Source organism: Dictyostelium purpureum (genome assembly GCF_000190715.1).
Source record: "Dictyostelium purpureum unplaced genomic scaffold DICPUscaffold_178, whole genome shotgun sequence".
NCBI classification, from domain to species: Eukaryota; Evosea; class Eumycetozoa; order Dictyosteliales; family Dictyosteliaceae; genus Dictyostelium; species Dictyostelium purpureum.
In genome coordinates this window covers 38958-63092 of record NW_003519515.1, presented here as the reverse complement: position 1 = coordinate 63092, position 24135 = coordinate 38958, and the positions used below count along the sequence as shown (strand labels likewise).

At 24.5% G+C, this 24135-nt stretch overlaps 5 protein-coding genes across 5 annotated transcripts; 1 reads left to right on the top strand and 4 right to left on the bottom strand.

The window, feature by feature from the left end:
* Positions 1-2545: 2545 nt before the first annotated feature.
* On the bottom strand, positions 2546-14332 carry cpras2 (cpras2, large protein with the cpRAS domain; the record flags this gene model as incomplete). The annotated part of the gene is made up of 3 exons (XM_003289459.1): positions 2546-12977; positions 13054-13655; positions 13805-14332. The coding sequence occupies 3 exons, from the start codon at positions 14330-14332 to the stop codon at positions 2546-2548; spliced, it is 11562 nt and encodes a 3853-aa protein (XP_003289507.1).
* A 460-nt stretch (positions 14333-14792) lies between these two features.
* Positions 14793-16224, bottom strand: DICPUDRAFT_80286 (uncharacterized protein; the record flags this gene model as incomplete). The annotated part of the gene is made up of 5 exons (XM_003289458.1): positions 14793-14952; positions 15057-15510; positions 15593-15696; positions 15765-16051; positions 16114-16224. The coding sequence occupies 5 exons, from the start codon at positions 16222-16224 to the stop codon at positions 14793-14795; spliced, it is 1116 nt and encodes a 371-aa protein (XP_003289506.1).
* A 900-nt stretch (positions 16225-17124) lies between these two features.
* Positions 17125-20722, top strand: DICPUDRAFT_153906 (uncharacterized protein; the record flags this gene model as incomplete). The annotated part of the gene is made up of 3 exons (XM_003289467.1): positions 17125-17628; positions 17697-18264; positions 18549-20722. The coding sequence occupies 3 exons, from the start codon at positions 17125-17127 to the stop codon at positions 20720-20722; spliced, it is 3246 nt and encodes a 1081-aa protein (XP_003289515.1).
* A 26-nt stretch (positions 20723-20748) lies between these two features.
* Positions 20749-22187, bottom strand: DICPUDRAFT_92315 (uncharacterized protein). The gene is made up of 7 exons (XM_003289457.1): positions 22103-22187; positions 21925-22017; positions 21700-21868; positions 21504-21609; positions 21010-21416; positions 20917-20937; positions 20749-20837 (listed from the first exon to the last, which is right to left on the bottom strand). Exons 1-7 carry the CDS (start codon positions 22157-22159, stop codon positions 20806-20808), a joined length of 885 nt encoding a protein of 294 aa, XP_003289505.1. The 5' UTR covers positions 22160-22187; the 3' UTR covers positions 20749-20805.
* Positions 22188-22522: 335 nt separating this feature from the next.
* Positions 22523-23965, bottom strand: DICPUDRAFT_80283 (uncharacterized protein; the record flags this gene model as incomplete). The annotated part of the gene is made up of 3 exons (XM_003289456.1): positions 22523-22634; positions 22717-23180; positions 23264-23965. The coding sequence occupies 3 exons, from the start codon at positions 23963-23965 to the stop codon at positions 22523-22525; spliced, it is 1278 nt and encodes a 425-aa protein (XP_003289504.1).
* Between the last annotated feature and the right edge of the window lie 170 nt (positions 23966-24135).

The following is a 24135-nucleotide window of genomic DNA, read 5'->3' as shown; positions in this document are numbered from 1 at the left end:
CATAAATAAAAACAAATTTATAAATAAAATCTATTAAAAAAGTAGTTGTAGTGAAAAAGAAATTTAGAATTATGTTTAAGATTGGTATAATACTTTTAGTTGGATTATTTAGCGATGAAATATTTATCTAAAATAAAAATTACAGATATTTGGCAATTTTTAAAAGTTTCAGTAATATAATTAAATAAATAAAAAACAGATTGTTAATAAAAATAAAAAAGATAAAAGTAAAAATGATGACTTGTTTAGGTTAGTATTCGATTAGGTTGAATTGGAATTGATTGGAATGAATTTAATTGGGATGGATTGTATTTCATTAGATTATGTTAGATTTGGCGAATCGGATTTTTTTATCAGTAAAAGTAAAAAGGTTATTTATTTATACATAATAGTAATAGAAATAATGGTAATAATGGAAGAATAGCAACAAATAATGTTATAATAAAAGTAATAGGAATAATAACTACATTACACTTAGGTTTTAGGGTATAAAATAGATAATCAAAATTAATTAAATAAATCAAAAATTATAAAATTATATAAAAAAAAAAAAATTTTAAATAAAAAATAGTTTATTATCCATATAAATTTATTAAATAAACATTTAAGAATATAAAAAATGTAATTTTTTCTTTTTTACTTTTTTTTAGTTTTTTAGTTTATTTTTTTTATTTTTAAATATTAAATTATAAATTATAAATTATAAATAATAATAATAATAATAATAATAAAATATTTAAAAAAACAAATTAAATCTAAACATTGTTTATCTCAATGACGATATACATAAAAAAGGTCAAGCTAATGCTTAGCAATTTTAAACATTTTTATTTTGTATTAAATATTTAGATCAGATGTGGCAACAAATAGCGCTTTTTCAAGTTAGCTTTAGCTCTAAATTATAATTATAAATATATTCCACCACCACCACCACAACAACAATAAAGATATAATAAAAAATTTAGTAAATAGAAATAGGAAAAGTATAATCATTAATTATTCTTTTGGATTTTAGGATAGTTAATAAAATAAAAATAGACTAAAGGAAATAAGCTAGCCATATTAAAAGATTAATAATAGTACAAATTAAATAGTTCATAATGGGATTTCAAATTTAATAATATTAAATTAAGAAATAAGAAACTGCAACTAAAAAACGAAAATTTAACTTTAAAAAACAAAATCATAGAAATAGAAGGTAAAATATCCTCCCTTAGAAATATAAATAATAATATCGGGTATCGTATTGATAAAAAAAATAAAAAGATCAAAGAACAGAAAGAAAAGATTGAATCTCAAAATGAAAAAATTAATATACTTCAAAATAGTATTGGAGATGTACTCAAAAAACTAACAACACTTGAAAAAGACAAACCATGATGAATTAAAAGCAATTAGCACTGCAACAGAGTTGGGTTGTGATATTCAATTGGTAACCGTAATGACATTATTTAATCCCAGAAAGAAATGAAAGTCAAGGAAAAAAATACTATGCAAACATTCAAAATCAGTGATATAAAAGTCAGTTATGATACCAAAAAAAAAATTGATGATACAATAAATTATGTAGAGATAGGAATAATAGTGTTCATTTTCATGATATAGAAATAATTATTAAATATATTAATGATGTAAAAAATATATAATCTTTATTCTGAATCTAAGAAATATATCGATCAATTCAAAGGTAATGTTCTCAATGTCTTCCGTGAAATCAAACCAGATCCAGAATTCAGCCTAACAAAAAATAATTTAATGCATATTTAAACAAATCATTAATTTTTTAATTTTTTTTTTTAATTTTTTCATATATAAAATGGGAAATATAATTATTACACGATTTTGAAACGAAAACAATACAAACTACTTTAACTACATCACAGATAGAGGCTGGTGGTATTAATGATGAGAAACAAATATTAATTGACAATTACAACAAGAAATAAGAAATACAGGGCCAGATACACCAAATACTCAACGACAATATGACACCAATAATAATGATTGAATGATACAACAAGTTAACCACTCCCCCCAACCAATATAGTCGCATAAAAAATATTTAAAAAAAAATACAATATAAATACAAATAAATAAACATTAATACCTCTTATATAAGAGCTTTTAAATAAATCCATTTGTTTTTTTTAAAAATTTATTTAAATTTTTATTTATTCATTGACCAAATATTTTATTTTATGGAAATTAAGCTTAGAATTTAAACAAATAAATTAACCTTTGTGTTTGTTCATCGTTCTATTATATCCTGGTAAATTTTATAAAATCATGATTATATATTAATTCGATTTTAAATTAATAATGCCAAATAAAAAATTTAATTATTTCTTTTTTTTTTTTTTAGTTATGCATTATAATAAATTTGTTTTATTGTTTTAAAAGTTTTTTTTGTCTCACTTCTTCCAATAATAAAAAAAATAAAATGAAATTAGAGATATTGATTATTAAAATTATTAAAATATTTCAACTGTTTTAAAAATAAAAATAAAATTTTTTTTTATTTAAAAGATTTATTTAATTTATTGATTTATTCAATTAAAACTTTGATTGAGTTTGTTTTGCCAAATACTTCAGAGTCATACATTTCTTCAATTGAGGCAGAGGGGATTAAATACTCACCTCTGGTAGTGGCACGTAAAGTATATTTGAAAGTATATTTACCTCTTTCTAATGAATTTGAAAATACTTCACATCTTTCGTCACGATAATTAGCAAAAGCCCATACAGTACCTTCGAGTTTGAAATCAGTTTTATCTACAATATCAAAGCCACCAGCTAATTTGTCAATTAAAACTACATTGTTTCTATCAAAATCGGTAGAGATATTTAATGTAACGAAAATCTTTGAACCAAGAGAAACCTTTAAGTTGCCAGTTTCTTCGTCAACTTGTAACTTGTCATGTTTAGATTTTGGAGTAAACATTCTCTGAATTGAGAAACCATTGTTTAATTCTGGAGTGAAAAGATCAAAAGTGGCATATTTAATATTGATACGATAATAAAGTTTTCCTTTACCTTCTTTTTGAAGCCAAAGTTCTGATTTTTGTGATTTGACTAATTCTAAACTATTAATTGATTGTTTTTCTTTATCATTTTCGTCAACATTGTTATTTTGATTTATTAAATTTAATAAATTTAATTTATCTAAATTTTTATATAATGACGATAATGGCACTTCAATTGAATAAGAGATTGTTGATTTACCATCATAGTATGGTGTTTGACCACAAAAAGTAGATAAAATATTTGATTCATCTGTTGTATTTACTAACCAACCTCTAGCTAAACATTTTGGTGACTGACGATCGGTACTACTAAACTCTGATATTGCTGTAATAACCCAACAGTTAGTTTGAATATTCTTCCATTGACCATGTTCTTTCTTATCCAATAGACCAAGTACAACCTTTGGAATATTTTCGTGATTACATTTACATTGGACCAATGATCTTAAAATGATTGCAGTTGTTCTTTCAATGTTATGGAATAGTTGAGATCTAATTAGTTTGTCATAATAGGAATTGAAATAAATATAACCATTTTCTTCAAATGAATTTCTCATTAAATAGGATACGATTTCATCACGTTTCTTATTGAATTGGGAATCTTGGAATGTTCCTAATATCCATGCTAAAGATTCAAGTGAGAAAATTGTTGCACCATGAGTTGAATAGAATTTTAATGCTAATTGTGCAACTGTATTTTTACTCTTTTTACTTTGAATACTATAAAGAGTGTTAAGGGCATAGGCAGTTGAAGCTAATTCAAATTGATCCTTGCTTTGAAGATTTTTATTGATGTATCTATCTAACCAATTAATTGATTTTGAAACTAATGATTTCATATTATCAATTTCATAACCATATTCTATTAAAATTGAAATTGCATGGATGGCATGAATTGATTCAAAGTCATTCTTTTGGAATGATTGATTTGCAAATGCAGAACTTGGCCATGTATTGAAATCACCATTTTCGGTTTGACGATTCTTTAGTTCAATAAAGAGTTTTGTAAGTTTTGATTTAACCATTTTACTTGATGGAATATTACGTGATTTTTGTTCGCCTAAAATATGATAAAGTGAAGCAATACCGATGGCAGTGGAAGCAATGTTTTCGGTTCTTTCAAAAGGATAGTTGTAAACAGATAAAAATGCATCGTGGACATTTTGTAGAATTGTTGATGAAATATCTAAATCTATAGAACCAAATATTGGGAGAGCATCTTGTGGAATTTCTATTGGCTGGATAATACCAGCTCCTTCACCAATTTGACCATAAATTGAAGTGGTTTTAGTAGTTGGAGGATTAAATACTGGGATTGATATTTGTAAAGCATCACCATATTTACCAGATACACAACTAATTTGTATTGATGAATTACCAACATTAACAGATTTAACTTTAACATAAATGATTTTTCTTTTTTTCTTTTCAACAAAAGTGAAATAACCAAAAGTGGATGATGTTTGTTGATTAGTGATTTGTAAATGTTCTGAAACCTTGACACCAACTTTGCAAATTCTATCGTTATTACTATTATTACTAATAACAACTCCAATATAACATTCATCGTTCAAGTTTAAGAATCTTGGTGGTACACAACGAGTTGAGACCAAAATTTTTGAAGTAATAAGGCTTTCACCTTTTCCAAATTGTTGTTCGTCTTTAGAACAAACAACACCCCAAATACGATAACGAGTAAGATTATCTGGTAAATGAATTGGAATAACAACTTCACCGGATTCATTAGTTGTAGCTGATGGAGTAAAGTTGGCTAAAGCATTAAAATCTTTTCTTAATAATGAAATCTTTTCAATTTCTTCTTCTGAGCTATAGGAATAATCTTCTTCATCATCGTTATTACAAAGACCTACTGATGTTAGAGTTTCATGTTGAATATCTGGTGAATACATATCCAATTGTTTTAATTTTGATTTTTCTTTTTTATCAAGACTAGCTGATCCAAGGCTGAATGTAGGTGCTATACCAACAGGTTTAACACGGCTGCTACTAAAGGTTTTGCTTCTATTTCTACTACCACCAAAACCAAAGGATGCACTTTTTTTTGATGATTTAGCAAAGCTCAAAGAAGCTTCGGCCAACTCCTCTATGCCCATTGGAATTAAATCGTCATAAGCTTCATCTACCGAAACTTGTTTACGATATGAGTCTTCAATAGTTGGATCATATTCATCAATGAAATGTTGGTTAATATAACGAATAGTAAGAGTTGATTTACCAACACCACCACCACCTAAAATAATTATTTTATTTTCTTGGTCACCAGTAAAAATTCTACACAATTTACCCATAGCCCCAAATGCAGCATCAACATTTAAACCAGTTTTTGATGAAGTTTCAATATAGGTTGCACCGATACTAGAAGCATAAAGCTTACCTTCATTTGAACTAACTTCTCTTTGTTCTTCTAAATCACATTTTGTGGCGACGACCATAATGCATGCATAAGATGAACAATCCTTTGTATAGAGAATTTGATTATAAAAAGAATTAAGTTCATCAAATGAATTACGGCTATTGATTGAAAATGTTAAAAAGAAACCATCACCAGAACGAACATAAGCATTTCTCATAAAAGTGTATTCCTCGCTACCAGCAGTATCTAAAATATCCATAAGCATTGGTCCACTAAAATTGTTACCTCTTCTTACTGGTTTACCAACATCATTTGAAATACTTGATCTTGGAAGTGGTGGGGCAGGATGTGAATGTACTTTAAATGGGTCGCTAATGGTAACATCATGGTCATATTCATCTGGTTTGATAATGGGTTTTTGTGTACCTGACATAATTGCACTGCCATCTTTTAATCTTGGCTGAAGTAAAACACTTGAGTATGATAAGCAACTGAAATATTTACCAACTATAGATAAACCATTTTTAGATGATGATCTTGGATAGAAAATATCTAATGGATTTTCAATATTGTGGTTTGAAAGTGAAATAATAGATTCATCCAATACTAATAAACAAACTTCGGCATTTGGAACATTGGAACCCTTTGAATCTTTAACTTTAACTCTAATATTTGTATCTGAACCCGGTTCAACAACTTCTTCTTCTGGTTTTACTTCAATTTGTAATTTTTTACTAATTGGTGAGACTGATAATTCGGTGGTACCTGCTAATTGTTCTTGAGTTTGAATATTAATAATATCACAACAAATTATGGAAAGTGGTGACCAATCTTCAATAATATCTAATTCAACCTTGTCTTTTGCTGATTCAATTTGATATGATTTTGTAAATATAACACCATTTTTAATAATTGATAATACACATTTAAATGGGAATTGATAATAATCAATTAAAATAATTGATTTTTCACCTGGTAAATAATTTTTTTTATCCAAATTAATAGAAACTTGATTAACTTGATTAAATTTAATTTCATCTAATTTAATTGAATTTGAATTTTTTATATTATTATTATTATTATTATTATTATTATTATTATTATTATTATTATTATTATTAATTATATTTTTATTATTAATATTATTATTATTATTATTATTATTATTATTATTATAATTTGATAATGACCAATTAATTAATAATGGTAACAAAGTTACAAATTTAGAATTATTTTGTTCAAATAATGTAACTGAAATTTCATATAATGATACAGAACTTGGTTCATATTTTGGTTCATAAAGTTGAATAGAATGAGTAAATTCTGTATCGGTACTTTGAATTGTTGAAGTAATTGTTTTACAACTTTCATAATCATATGGTTGTAAACCTTTTTTGTGAGTAATTGAGATTGAAACACCAACTTCAGGTTGTGGGATACCATTTTGATCACATACAATCATTTGTAATTGAATTGGTAAATGTTTGTTACTATCATTGATTGTAATAGATTTATCTGAATTTGATTGGTTGGCAATTTTAACTCCGACAAAATTTTTGGTTGGATGTAAAATATATCTAATAGTTGAATTGATCATTTGATTGTTAATGTCGGTAATTTCAACATTGGTATCAATATTTATTGAAGTTGGTGGATTTGGAGCATTACCATTAAAGGTTGTTTTAATAGTATGAAGACCATCATCATCGGTTTTGCCTTTAATAGTTTTTTCTCTATTTAATGAAAAGTCTTTAATATTGAGATGAACTTCATCTTCTTGATAACCAAATCTATATTTGGACATACCTGGTGGGACATAGTTTGATTTTGTAGAAGAGACTCTCCAGTTGGTTTCACAATCTGGTAATGAAGCACCTTCATAGTAATTTGATTTTGCTTGAATATAACTTGAACCACTAAATGAACCAGTTCCATCATAAACAATTGATGCACTTGCTACAAATTCTGGTCTCTTAAATTCCTCAATATCAAATTGATGAATAAATGAGGTTGTTAGAGTTCTTTCACCTTTTATCTTTTGTTTTTCATTTCTTCCATTAATAATAATAAATTCGTTTTCATCAGCCAATGAAAGTTTTAATTTGCTTTTGCCTAAATTAATTTTATCTGGTAATTCTAAATCAAAATTAAATGTTGAGAAAGAATTTAATTTGCATTCACCCTTTAATATAGTTGTGTAACTACTATCTTCCAAGATGTATTTAATAACTTGGCCGTTTTGGAAATTGTGAACACCCAATTTATGTTCTAATGGGTCACGGGTAAGATAACGCAAATAACCTTTAATGTGAACAGTTGTTTTTGGACGATACAATGATTGATCATCAAATACATACCAACTGATTGCTTTATATGCAGTATTTGGTTGGATGAAAACTTTTGGAAGAATGCAAGTATCTTTGGTTTGTGTATTTTCTGCAATAATATGAATTTCAGAGAAATTTTGTTGAAGTGGTAAATGTAAAAGACCTTGTTCATTTGAAACACCATCTGCTAAATTTCCTACATGTTTTTGAAGTGCTAAAAGATTATTTGATTTCTTTTGTTCTTTCATACGGAATTGATGATAATTTACAGTGGAAAGAGATGAAATTTTAACATTTGATACGAATGAACCATCAGTTTTATTTGTAACCCAGCAAGATAAAAGTTTTTGATCAGCAACAGCACCAATGTTCATTTGAGTACATTGAACCCAACAACGAAGTGATGGAATAATAGTGGTTTTTGATAAATTTGGATAGAGTGCATTTTGAGTTGGATAAAGGAAAACACCAATATGACCAATCATTAATTCTTTGTTTGCTAAACCTTCAAAAAGTTCAATATATTGATCACTTTCAATATCGGTCTCTACAGTTGGAATATCAATATCGATCATACGACAGTGTACTAATTCTCCACATTTTAAGATTGGTTGGCTAACTGATGGTACTTGTTTAAGTGATGAGAATTTTAATAGAGTTTTTTGTTCAACTACTTCATCAAAGAATTGTGGATAATCTGTGTATGGATTTAATTTATATAACTGAATTACAAATTGATTAATATTTTTACTTCTTAAACAAATTGATGGTTTAACTAATGAATTATTTGATATTAATGATGATGATGCTGATGATTCTGGTGATTCTGGTGATAATATTAAATTTTCTCCTTTTTTTTCATTTGATACACTATCAAAAGTTACAATTTGATTAGGGCATATAAATGGAAATTTGAATGTATAATTAAATTTCTGTGGTACAGCTTTAAAGTTTAGGATGACATCTTTTGAAAGTTTTTGAGCGTTGGAGTCCATTAATTCTTTTGAAATTGTTAATTTAAATTCAATATCTGTATTTTGGAATTGATCATATTTTATACCTTCTAAGACGATATTTGTATCAGATAAAATTATTTTATATGGAATATCTGGTTCGATTCTAATCATTGAATTTTCAAATGTTGATTTTGAAATGGTATTATTAAAAAACAATTGAATGGATCTACCAAAGTATATTGGAGTTGAAGCTTGTTTTTTACTGCCAATAATTGACATTTCAGTATCGTAAGCAAATGGAGCTATTGGTTTGAAATTAAATAAAACTGAACCTACTTTACTAACTAGTGGACCTTCAGTTGAGGTAATTTCTTCAACTTCACAATAGACGACATTTTCAGGTGAAAGAGTCTTTACAAATTTATAAATTAGAGTATCGGTTGGTTCGGTTGGGTCATAATGGTCACCTAAAATTTGTTTTAATCTTGTATAGTTGTTGTTGTGGTCCAATCTTTCATTGAAAATTACATTTGTATCAACCTCATCTTTGGTTGCTAAACGTGTTTCGAGAAGAGTCTTTGAATTGAACAAACCAGATTTAATATAGAATTTCATCTTTGAAAGTTGAACTTTTGGATCAATATTTTGATCGAAACGAATCCAATGAATTGAATCAATTAATTCGGGATATCTTGAACGATTATTTGTTAAACGATTAGAATCAGTTGAAATAGTAAGAGCATCTAAAAAGTTTGAATCCATAACATATCCTTTAGCAGAGAATAAATCATCTGGAAGTGTGAATCTATAACTTGTCGATTTTCTCCATGTATTAAGTGGTTGGTCACAAATTAACTCTTGGTTTGCTGAAAGTTTCCATGTAAGTTCAAAACCTGGGTTTGGTAAAACACTAATAATTGGTACAATTAATGTTGAGAGAATTTCTGGTGGTACATATGAACTTGTGCTACCATTGGTATTGACATAGAATAATGGTTCAGAGAATGAAATTCTAACTTTGCCATCAAAAGTATTACAGAAAACACGGGTGGTATTGGTTGTAAAGTAAATATTAAGAGACTCTTTAATTTCTAATGGACCTTCGGTTGAAATAGAAGATCCCTCTTTAATTGATAAATGATAAGAAGAGTTTGGGAGTAATTGTGGTACTGTTCTTAATGATACCCAACGAGATAAATCATCTGAAATATCGTGGTTAACATGAGTAAAATCTTCAGAAGACTCTAATGTGAATTTGGTTTTCTTTTTGTCTTCGCTTGAGGTTTGTACAATTGTTGCATGTTTTAATAAATCATCAATATTTACTTTTTGGTTAAAGAAAATAAGAATAGGACGTGAAAGATATGCAGTTTGGAAACCATTGGTTGGTATTGATGTAATAACTGAGACAGTTGGAGTATTGAAAGAACATCTATCACTATCAATATCTGATGGCTTATACTTTTCAGAGGTTTCTGATTCAACCGTAACTGGTATAGTCACTTTATATTTGGTTGAAAATGGAATAACACCTTTGAAATGACCATTAATAGTGTTTGATAGATTGTTTACTGTCCATTCACATTCAACATTTGGATTTGGTGTTAAAATTGGACACCATGACTCTGGAAGTGGGATTTCATTGCCATCACTACTTGATTGAATGATATTTAATCTTTGATTAAATAAAATTGAAACATTTCTTTCATATTGAGAAAATGTAATTTTTTCGACATGTAGATGATCTGAAATAGTAAAATGGAAAGTTTTTCTATCTGGATTAACTTCACCACCCTCTGCAGATGGAACATTGGGACCAATGGAAAGTGTATAATTTGAATTTGGAACCATTTGTAACATTCTAATAAACATTACAAAATTCTCTGGATTTGAAAATGCAACTGGCATAGCTGAAAGTTGTTCAGTAGGTACTACTTCACGATCTACATTGACAAAAGAAATTTTATGCTTTTTATCATTATGGTCAAGTGCTTCTAATTTCATAACCTTGAGCATATCTGCAACATTAAACTTTTGATTGAAATGAATACCAATGATATCATTATCAATTGGAATAATATTACCTAATGATGGATAAACTTGTGCAACACTGTTAAATTGGGTATAAAAATCATATACAACATCCTTTTCTAATTGAGTACCAAATTTAGATTCAATTGATTTATCGAGAATAATTTGGTAATGTGTTGATAAATTCCAAATTGAAAAATCTTCTAATTTTAATCTATAAGTATTTTCATTTATAACTTCATATTCCCATTTTGCAACTGAATTTGGAGGTGTTGGTTTAATTGTTATAAATTTATTCCAATCAATTAATTCATTTGTATTTGTATTTGTTGTTGATGTTGATGTTGATGTTGAAGTTGAAGTTGAAGTTGATTCTTTATTTTCAGTACTTTCTTCATTTTCTTTATTTTCTACTTTTTCAGTTTCTTTAATATTTTCATTATAATAATCAATCAATTTCTTATTTGAATTATTACTTTCATTATTATTATTATTTTGATTATTATTACTAGTAAAATCTAAATAAATTAAATTATTTAATGATTTTAATGGTTTATTGAAATTGATGAAAAAGAAATATGGTGAATGAATAATAGTATTGTTATTTGGAGAAATACCAACTGGTTGGAATTTATCGGCGTGAATATTATCAATAATGGTTTCCTCTTTACCTAGTAATGGGCCTTCTAATGATCTGATACCAGCACCAATAATTAATTTTAATTGGCCAACTGGAATTGGTTTAACTGGTTTAAAGAAAATAATTGATTCATCTACGTTATGTTGTTTGAAATATTCTGGAATTTCCTTGTATTCATCGATTGAAATACGATTGACTAACTGAACTTCAATTTTTTTTCCACCAAAAAATGATTCTGTTGGTTGAATACGAACAGCTTGAATAACACTTTCGGGATCAACTTTTTGATTAAAAATAACACTAAACAATTGATTATGGTTAATTGAGTAAGTGTGAGATCTTGGGTAACAATGAACCATTTGAACTGTTTGTGTTGAAACTTCACCAAGTAAAGGTTTTTCGATTCTCTTTTCTAAAACTGATAAGAGGCCAGTTGGTGGTAAACCTACTTGGTAAACTGTTGATTTTCTAAAATCAACATCTCTATTTAATCTGAATGATAATGAATATCTAGTCAAAGCACTCCATTCACCTTCGATTGATGGTGAAATGACTGGATAAACAGTTGGGCCAGTTGGTATATAGTTTGGATTCCTTGTTATATACTCTTCTGGATTTGACATATAGCTATTGTAATCATATACACTTGAACAAATTGGTTGAGAAAATGTTACAGTTATTGATTTTAAATCACTGCCAAGAATAACTGATTCGCATGAGAATGTTTTAAAAGTAGCAAAAAAGTATGATCCATTTGAATAACACTTTGATGGTCCTTCGAGTGATTGTAATTGAGTACCTGTGATATCAAAACTAAAGGCACCATCTTCTGAGAGAGGTTTAATTGGCTTAATACAAAATAATGAATTTGGTTGGGATTCTAAAACTATTCTTTTGAAAAGATCAGTTTCTTTTATCATTAATCTAAGACCAGTGGCTTGTTCAACCTCTTGCTCAGTGGTACCAGTAGGGATAGTTGTATAATCAATAGTTTTGGCGATTAAATTATTATTGGTTTTAAATGAAATTGATTTTTTGACAGACTCTTCATTGACAAGTTGATTAAATTTGATAAATATAACCATATTATTTGAAAAAGTATTGTGTTCACTTGCATAAGTTTTACCATTATCCAACAGAATAAATGATAAACCATCATAAGCATAAGCAGTATACTCCATAGCTCTAGTGTGAACTTTTAACTCAATTTCTTCCATTTGTTGCCCTTGTTGATTCTTGGGACCATTTTCGGTTATAATAGTATAGACTGTCGATGATGGCCATTTTACTTCTTCATCCAATTCGAATGTCATATGAGTTTCATTATAAGACCAAGTACCAGCTGGTAAATCGGGTATAATCTTTGGTACCCATGATTTAAATAATTCTGCATAGTTTTGAATTCTACAAGCATAACTGATTTGTAATCTTGAAGTTGGAGTATTTGGATGCATACTAATAGATGGTATAAATGATGGAAGAGTAGTAAATGTTTTATTATCTGATAAAAATGTTCTAACTGGACCCTCTAATGATGGAGCACCTTCTTTTAATGTGACTGTAATATAATTACTACTTTGAAAACCGTATAATGGTTTAATACCAATATTTTTACCTTCATAACCACTAATTTTAAAATTAAAAAAAAATTAATATAATTAATAATAATAATTTTTAGTGAATATTTAAATACACTCCTTACCTTATTAAATCTTTTAATAATGGATCCTGTTTCATTACCTCTTCATGAATAAACTGTAAAGTATTTGGGCCTTTTGGGGATTGTCTTAAATTATCACAATGGATGAACGGTAAGAGCTCTTGTGGTGAAACCTTTTGATTAAAACCAATAAAAATAGTTTGAGTGTGAGAATATTGTACACCGGAATCTAATGGCATAAATTTTTCAATTTTAAGAGTTTGTGTTGTAAACTCAAAAGTTTGGCCCATAGTTTGAACGAGAGTACCTTGTGGTGGAACTTTAAACTCGGCTGGAATTGTAATAGTATAGGTTGTACTTTTTTTCCATGGTTCTAATGGTGTATATTTCAATAATTTAGTCATTGAATCAAAAGTCCAACCATTAAGTGGCTTATCTCTTGCGAAACCTGGATTTCTTGGTACTACCTCTGGGCACCATAATAATTGGTTTGATTCTTTATCGACAATATCACTTGGGAAAATATTAAATAGTAACTCTATTACAAAATCAGTTTCAACTTGTACACCTGGTTGAAAATATGCTTTGATGGATTCGACTTCATCTCTTTTATTCTTTAACTTTTCTAACTCTAACTCTAATTTCTTTAAAATAAAAAATAATATTAATATTTAAAAATGAAAAAAAAAAAAAAAAATTTTTGAAAATCTTAAAAAAAAAAGAATCTTGATGAAAAAAAAAAAAAAAAAAAAAAAAAATATAAAGAAATAACTTTTAAATTATTTATATTTACTCTGTCATTTTCTTTTCTATTTTCTTCGTATTGTTTTTGTTTTTGTTCTTGTTCTAATCTTTCAGCTTCAGTTTTTGGTGGGTTAATTGGTGGGGGGAATTTTAATTGACGAGTAGTTTCAACATTACTCTTATTTGTAAAAGGTTTTTCGGTTGGTTCTCTAATATCTTTTGAAAAACCCTCAATATTTTTATTAACTTCTGTTAAAACATAATTTTCTGGAATTTTTGAAAGTAACTCTTCCAATTCTTTTCCTTCAATTTTACCCTCTTTAATAATTGTTTCATTATTATTATTATTATTATTATTATTATTATTATTATTATTATTATTATCGTTATTTAATTCGTTTGATGTAGATGGTTGGTCATTATTATTTTCTTCTAATTCTGATGTTATTTTAATTTCATCATCTACTGATTGTTTCTCTTGTTGATCTGTTTCTTCTTGCTTTTCTTGTTGTTGTTGGAGAATTATTGAGTCCAACTCTTGTTTTTTAACTTCGCTGAGAGTAAAATCAAAATTCATTTTTATTTATTTTTATGTATAATGATATTTATTTTATAAAAAAAAATAAAATAAAAACAATTTAAATTTGTATAATATTACAATTATTAAATATATATATTTAAAATATTTAGTTTTTAAAAAATAAATAAAATTACTTATGTTATTATCTATTTACAAAATATTTATTTATAAACTATTTAAAAAATCAAAAAATTATTTTTATAATAAAAAAAAATATACATAATTTTTTAAAAAAAAAATCAAAAAAAAAAAAGAAAATTTTGATTTTTTTTTTCATCAAAAATTTTATTTAATTTTTTTCAGATAAATATTTTCCGTTAATTTTTTTTTTATAAAACATTTGCAATAATAAAATTATAATAATCAAGTCTATAAAAAAAAAAGATATTTTATTAACGAATTTATCATCATTTTCAAAAATAATTAATTTTTTTTTTTAAAAATATGGTAATTTATTTTATCTTTTAATTAATTTTAAATTATAATGTTTTGGTTTAATTACAACACTCCATTGTTCTGTATCATCAATTAATTTCCCATCAAATGGTTCTAATTTATATTTATATAAAATGTTTGTAATACAAACAATTGCTTGGATAACTGTAAGATTTTTCCCTCTAAAATAAATTTTTTTTTTTTTTTGTTTTTAATATTTTTTTGTTTTTAATATTTTATTAAATTTTTTTTTTTTTTTTTTTTTTTACAATATTATGATACTTACAAACAACTTCTATTTCCAATACCAAAATGAACACTAATTTTATCAAGATTGTTATATAGACTATTTTCAAAAACATTTGGGTTTTGTTTTTTGGCTCTATAATATTCAATCCACCTTTCAGGTTTAAATATTGAAGGAGATTTAATATAACTTTCAGAATTTAATATACCAAATACATTCCCTATAATTTGGGTTCCTTTTGGTACAAAAATATCTTTAATCATTGTATCTTCAGTTGCAACTCTAGGAAGACCCAAGAAAACAATAGGACGTAACCGTAATGTCTCTTTAATGCATGCATCCAAAAACTCCAATTTATTTATGTCACAATCTTTGTAAAATATAAAATCAAGACTTTTATTATCATTTACAATTGTCATAATTTCTTGATAGATCTTTTCTTGATACTCTGGATGGTTTGTCAAATATAACAATAGAAACTCAATAAAATGCGCTATAAAGAAAAATAATAAATTATTTTAACAATTTTAATAATAAATAACATCAATAAAATAAAAATAATTATATATAATTACCAGATGTATCAACACCAGCAGCAAAAATATCTAAACAAACATGGATAACAGATTTTTGATCACCTTCAGTTTCAATAATTAACTCATCCATTACATCTCTGGGTCTAAAATAAAAATAAAAATAAAAATATTAATAGATTTTTTTTTTTTTTTTTTTTTTTTTTTTTAATACTTTTTATAATCTAAAGTTTCAAAATGATCCATATATATTTCATTCATTAAATTAAAAACATGTTTTGCAGTATTTTTATATTTTAATCTTTTAAAATAAAAAAATGGTTTAAAAATACTGATATAATCAGAAATATCAATGGACAAACTATCTGATAGTTCTTTTACTGGGTTAATCAGTTGTGTTAGAACTGAATCTTCTCTGTCACTATATGGAATTTCTTTTGATATTAAGATTTCAATAATAACATTTAAGCTAAATTTAGGTATTAAAATTGTTGGAGAAAACTATTTAAAAAAAAAACTATTAAAAAAAGATTTAAATTTAAATTTTAAAATAAAAAAATTACTTTTTGATTATCATTCATATTTAATAATAATAACTTCATATGCTTTTCAAACAAAGAAACATAAACTGTTAAGTTCATTTTTGTAAAAGAATGACCAACAATACTTTTCATTTTTTTCCAATGATTGTTTGGGGAAATGCCAAGTTTTTAAAATCCCCAGAAAATACTTTTAAACCTTCTAATTTTGGTCTTTCATTAAAAACTCTAAATTTTTTTACCCACACTTCATTAAATGATATTGGATCATTTATACAGATTGAATACAAATCTGTTATTTTAAAATTTCAAAATGTTAATTTTTTTTTTTTTAAAATAAAAGGAATCAAATATTTACCACCAAAATATAAGCCAATGGGTTCATTATTATAAGATTTTGAAATTTTTTGTAAATCCCTATGGGGATTTTTAGAAATATAAAGCAATGAACCTAAAAATGGAATTTGCCATGGTCTTTTTGCATCATTTTGTTTGCACCTATAATTTTTTTTTATCTTTTTTTTTTTTTTTTAAAAAATAATTAATTATTAAGTTTTAGAATTTTTTAAAGAATTTTTTTATTACAAAATCATATAAAGTTAATATAATAATAATTAAAAATATTGTATAAAATATTTCCATTTTAATATTATAAATTGAAAAAAAAAAAAAATTAATTATTGTATTTTATTTTTTTGAATTACTCTAATTTTTTTTTATAAACTGTTTAAAAAAATAAAAAAAAAATAAAAAATTTTATTAATAAAATGTTTAAAATAACTCATTAAATTTTTTAATCTTTCAAATAAAAAAGATTATTATTTTATTTATCTTGTGTTGATTTTTTTAAATAAAAAAAAAAAAATTTGGGACGATAAAACCTTTTAATTTTTAACCACCAATTATATTTATAAAAATAAAAAAAAATAAAAGTCAACACACCAGTTTTTTTTTATCCTTTTTAAAAAAAAAATATTTAAAGAAAATATTTTAATGTGTTATTCATTTTAAAAAAATATAAAACATAATAATAAAATGTATTCTTTATTTAAAAATATAAAATTTCCAAACCATTGGATTCCTCCTATAGAATTTGAAAATAAAGAGCAAGTAAAAGAGAAATACTTTAAAAGATATTGTGAACTTGGTTTCTATAATGAAAATAGTATAAAAGATAAAGTTATGAATTCTTCATCAGTTTTACTTTCATATTATTTTTTTTCAGTTGCAAAAAATGACCAAGAGTTTAATTTAGGGTATGATATTATGGCTGCCTTTTTTTCAACGGATGATTTCTTTGATGGAAAGCCAGAAAACTATAATAACCAAACAGCAAAAGAAAGAATTTTTAATATTATTAAAAATGAAGGAAATTGTTCATTTAGTGATTTTAATCAAAATGAAAAATTTTTAATAAAATATATTATAGACTCTAAAGAATATAGTAAAAATAATTCAAACAAACAAATACTCTATTATAAAATTTTACAAGGATGGATAGATTATGTTGAATCTTTGGGTCCATATAATTTATTAGAGGTAAAATGAAATTTCATTTTTTATTTTTTTAATAATTTAATTATTAATTTATTTAATTTATTTAATAGAACTATAGTTATAATGAAACAATTCATCTCTTTATAAGAAGGTTTGATATCGCCTATTTACCAGCATGCGATTTAGCAATAATGATGGTAATTGAAAACTTAAATATAAGTATCATGTACCATCCAAAATATTGTTTAATGCATTTAGATTTAGCAAAATCATTGTCTTTAATTAACGATCTTCATTCTTTTGAAAAAGAGTTCTTGGATGGACAAATTAAAAATAACTATCTTTATAAGATAATTGAAAAAGGAAATGATAATAAATCTTTTGATGTCGGATCATTTGATATTGGTGTGAAAAAAATATTTAATGATATCAACAAACTTAATCAAAGTGCAGAAAATTATGAAAAAGAATTACTTGAAGAATTTCAATTAAAACTAAATGAAAAACAATTTGATGAATTTAAAAAAGTTATAACTGCAAGTTTATTAATAAATGGGGGTAATTTAGTTTGGGGTAATACCAACGCAAGATATTCAACAAAAAATTCAATATTTATTGAATTAAAAGAAAAATATGAAGAAAGTTGTACAACTTATTTAAATACTAAATCATTATTTGGTTAGATAAAAAATAAAATGTTTTTTTTTTTCTCAAAAAAATATTTTGTAAAAAAAAAAGTTTTTTTTTAGTAAAATATTTTTCTTTATTATAATAAAAAAAACAAAAAAAAAGCCATTTGTTTTTCAAACGTCAAAATAAAAAATACGAAAAATAAAAATTTTAAAATTACCAAATAAAAATATAAAAATATAAAAAAAATTTTTTCAACTTTTAATCATTCAAATTATACATTATTTATAAACAAATGAAAAAAAATATTTTTTTATTTTTATTTTTTTTAGTAATAACCCTATTAAAAAATAAAACCAATGGTTTTAATATATCACCAAATTGGATTGCCGATCCTTTAACGGATCAAATTCATTTATTTGGAGATATTGATTCATACCAATCAATAAAAGTTATTTTAGATTATCAAATTTTAGATAATGTTACCAATACAATAAAAGATAAAAACATCCAACTATCTGTAAACCAAAAAACCAGTAGCTATATAGTTTGTTTAATTCCACAACCCCTAAATATTGCTAAAACAAATGGCAAAATAAATGTAGAAGCAATTTTTAGTTCCTCTGGTGCACTAGATCTAAGTATTCTTCCTGTTACTTTAATTCAAATTTCGAAATATTATTACTATCATGGCTATCTTGAAATTGTTGGAAATTATTTTTTATCATTAGATAAAAGTTTATTTACAATAGATATAGTAGGCATAGGATCTGATAGGCAAACCATTTTAAATGTTTCAGATAATTTTATTTTATCAAGTGGTTCTGATTCTTTACCAACTATAGTTAATTTTGGCTATGGGCCAGGTTCAATTGTTTCAATCCCAAAAATGGAAAAAAGACAAACATACATTTCAGAAATTACACCAAATATTTTAAATAATTTATACACTCCAATTACTTTAAAAGGTGCATTCTTTGATACAATTAATATAACATTTGAATCACCCGAATCTATAAATATAAATCCAGATCAAAGTAAATTTAAATATTTAAATCCAAATGATAATTCAGCAATTGTATATCAAGATAAAGAAATTAGAATGACTATGGGAAACTATACTGTATATAATACACAAAATATTCATGGTATGGGGGTTTACCTTACATCCAATAAAATCTCTTATAAACTGGAATATTCACCACCATTAATTTATTACTCTTCCTCTTTATATTTTAATGAACCTGGTCTTATTACGATTAGTGGTGATTCATTTTGTTGGGAACCAGTGGTTTCTATTGGTTTAAATCAAAATAACAACTGTATTCTTAAAGATGTTAATATTGAAAAGAGTAAAATCTATTGTTTTTTTGATGCAAATATTAAACCTGCTGTTTTAAAAGGTATAGACCAACCACTTCAAGTAACTGTTGATTGTGGCTCTTCTCTTTATGGATCTGCAAATGTATTTTTATATCTAACCAAACAAATGAATTGCCCTAAAGGTGAAAATAACCAAACATGCTCAAACAATGGTAAATGTAATGAAAACACAAAGCAATGTATATGTGAAGCTGATTTCAGTGGTTTCGATTGTTCTTTAGCCAGTAGTGTTAAACCCTCTAAACCCATTATAAAAAAAGCAGATACAATTATTGAAACAAGTGGTTCTCGTTTTGATATTGGAATAATTCAAATCAGGGAGGTTTCATTTAATGAAACTATTGAATCATCATTTAATCTAACCAATCAAGAATGGATAGAAAATAATGATACGCTCGCCTCAGAAGAAACAACAACAAATACTTTAATTAATTATTTTTTAAATACAAAATTAAAGAATGGTGCAAAAATTTCAGTTGGTATAACTATTAACAACGATCAAGAAAACTCATTAACCTATGACTTTTTGGGCGATTCTATTGAATTATTACCAAACTCTGTTAAATATAAAACTGAAATAGAGTGGCCATTCAAGTCAATATTAAATAGTTTAGAAATAGTTTTCCAATCTCAGGTTTCTAGTAATGTTTGTAACGATAATGAGTATAATCAAAAAATTTTAAAGTATGGTGATTCATTAAGAACTATTGAATTAACAATGATTAATGGTCAAACTTTAGTTGGTACCTTTTCAAATCGTATGAATGTAGACGATCAAGTCATTGTTAGTATTGTTAAGCTTTTAAATCAAAATGAAACCTATGGTTTACCAGTTATAAAAACAAATAGTAATACAGAAAAAACTTTATTTTCAAGTATTAAAATTCCTTACTTTAAAACCAAATCAATTATTGACCCAAGTTTTGGTGTATTATTGGATAATAACTTTAAACCATCTGATAATTGTAATGTTGGTTTTAAAAGTTGGAAAATTGCTGTAATTGTTGTAACATCTTTTGTCGGATTAACATTATTAATAATTTCAACTTTAATTATTTATAAAAAAATTAGAAATACAAATTTAATTTTAGATTTAAAGTTAAAAGTATTAAATAAAAATTAATAAATAAAAGTAAATAAAATATAGTTGAGTTTATATTAATTAAAAAAATTTTAATATATAATGGATGTATTGTAATTGTTTATTTAATTAAATAATGGGATGTTCCAGAATTTAGCTAATTATAAAAAAAATAAAAAATAAAATTAGTAACCATTAATCTTTATATTTAATAATTATAAAAATAATATACATACCTGGATCGCAAGTTCTAAGACCTAAAATAAAATTCAATTAAAAATATTAGTAAACTGGAAAGATATTTTTTTAAAAAAATTATAAATAAATACCTTTGTTCATTGAATCTAATTTTTCCATATCAGCATCTGTAATAGTGAAATCTAAAATGTTAAAGTTTTCAGCAACTCTAATAGCGGTAGTACTCTTTGGAATAACTGAGAAACCTTTTTGGACAGACCAACGGCAAAGGATATTTGGGATTGATTTGTTGTAAGTTTTAGCAACTTGGCCAACGATTTCATTATCAACAAAAGCACCATTACCTAATGGACTATAAGCAGTTAAATGAATATTGTGTTGATCACAGAACTTCTTTAACTCTGGTTGTGAGAGGAATGGATGTAATTCAACTTGGTTAACAGCTGGTTTAATCTTTGCATAACTTAATAAATCGATTAAAGATTGAACATTAAAGTTTGAAACACCAATTGAACGAACTAAACCTGCTTCAACTAATCTAAAAATAAAAATTAAAGTTTAATATACTTTTATATAAATAAATTTTATTTAAAATAATAATAATATTTAAAATAATAATATTTACTTTTCCATTTCTAACCAGGTATCACGAATAGGTACTGGAATGGTGGTGATATCATCTGTAAATTTTTCGCCGGTATATTTAAAAGCAACTGGCCAGTGAATTAAATCTATCATAATTATGATTAAAAAATTTATTATTATTATTATTATTATTAATGTTTTCAAACTGATTAAAACTATAAAGTTTAAATACATACATAAATCTAAATATTGTAAACCTAAATCTTTTAATGTAATTTCGCAGTGTTTTCTAACATTTTCTGGTTCGTGACAAGTATTCCAGAGTTTTGATGTAATAAAAACGTCTTCTCTTGAAATACCGCTTGAGAATTTCTTTGCAAAAGCTTCGCCAACTTCTTTTTCATTCTAAATTATATGTTAATATAAATTTTTTTTTTTTTTTATATATAAATTAATCTTACACCATAAATAGCAGCACAATCAATATGTCTGTAACCAACTTCTAAAGCTTTTTCGACAGCAGAACCAACTAATTTTTGTTCTGATTTCCAAGTCTAATAAATTAATAATATAAAAATAAAAAAAGTAAATAAATGTTATTGTTAATTGATATTTAATAATCGATAATAAAAAACTTACACCAAAACCAACTAATGGGACATTATATCCAGATGATAATTTAACAGATGGTTCCATTTTAAATTTTATATATGATTATTTATTTAGTTTGAAAAATGAAAAGAAATGAAAAAAAAAAAAAAAAAAAAAAAAATTTATAAAAACAAAAAAAATAAAAAATGAAAATTTATTAAAAAAAAAATAAAATAAAAAATAAAATTCTTATAGAATTTTTATAAATTCGGTGGGTGTGTTTACATAATGATTCAATAAAAAAAAATGTTGAAAAACAAGAATCTAGATTTTTTTTGTGGTGTTATTCCAAATTAATAAAAATAAAAATAAAAATAGAAAATTATAAAGAATTTTTTTTTAAATTTTTATGAAAATATAATTTTATTCTATTATGCCAAAAAAATGTTATTTTTAAAATGAAATTTATTAAATTGCTTGGTGAATTTCATCTAAAAATTCTTTATGATTTTCTAAATAATAAAAATATATTGATTCTTCATTCAAATCTTCATCATTCTCCAGTGTTATTTCAGTATATCTAAGTAAAAAATATTATTAATATTATTTAAAATTGAATATAATTATTATTATTATTATTTTTAAAATAAATTTATAATTACAATTTCATATTTGAATAATCTATTAAAGGTAACCAAAAATTATTTAAACTATATTTACCAATTTCTAAATTCTTTGATTCAATTTCAGATTTTAAAAATAAAACTAGAGGTTCTTTATATCTTTGAAAACCGACATGACCTAAAAAAGTAATTATTCTAGAGATTCTTAAATTATTATGACCATTGTTTTTTAAATTTTTATACCTTCTACTTGAAAATACTAGATCAGGATGACGTTCAACTTGACCAGTTTCTCTATTTTGTAACTTTATTCCATAAAAATTTAACATCATTTCGTAAGATGTAACTATTCTTTTTGCAATATCTATATCATTTCTAAATAGTTGAGCCTCTTCCCTTGTCAATTTATTTGCATGATAATTCATTCCATTATTCATATATAAAGGAAATAACCATTGAACAAAACCATGATGCATTTCTAATAAAGAGTAATCGTTATGCCACTAAAAAAAAGAGTTAAATATTTTTTTTTAAAATATTTATAACTATTATAATTATTATTATTATTAATTATTTTAATACATACAATTGAATGAATATTATCAATAAAATCACCATTAGGTTTTGATATAAGAAAATTTTTATAAAATTGATAATTTAATAATGAAGATAATTGAATTTCATCAATACACATATGATATTTTATAATTTCTTTATTTTCATTTTCATAAATTTCTAAAAGCAATTCGTTATCTTTATTAATTTCTATAGATTGTTTGATATCTAATGATATACTTTCATATTCTTCTTCACCTTGTTGATCATTTAAATTATAAAGTTTAATTAAACATTTATCATTTAAATTAAAATTATTTCTTGAAATTATTATTTTGAATTCTCTCTTCATACAATGACAAAAACAACCTTCTATTTTGATATAATCATAAAATAATTCATTTTTATTATTGTTTATATTTTTATTTATTAATTTATTATTTAAACATTCGCAATTGCATTGACATTCACTACCCTCCAAACTATTATTATTATTATTATTATTATTATTATTATTATTATTATTATTATTATTATTATTATTATTATTATTTTGTTTTTGTTTTTGTTTTTTTTTTAAATGTAGATCTTTTTGTTGTAATCTTTTATTTGAAAAAGGGAAACTACAATTACAATTACAGGTGCATTTATTGGGTATAATAGTTTCTAATCTTTTTGAACTATTTTCATAAATTTTTCTTATTATTACTGAATAAAACTTGGGTTTTGACATTATTTAAATTTATAAATATAAAATATAAAAAAAAATATAAAATTAAAAAAATAAAAAAATAAAAAAAAATAAAAAAACTTAAAAAATAAAAACTTAAAAAAAAAAAAAAATTATAAAGCAAAGTAAATATAAATTTAAACTTAAATATATATATATATTTATTTGTTTAT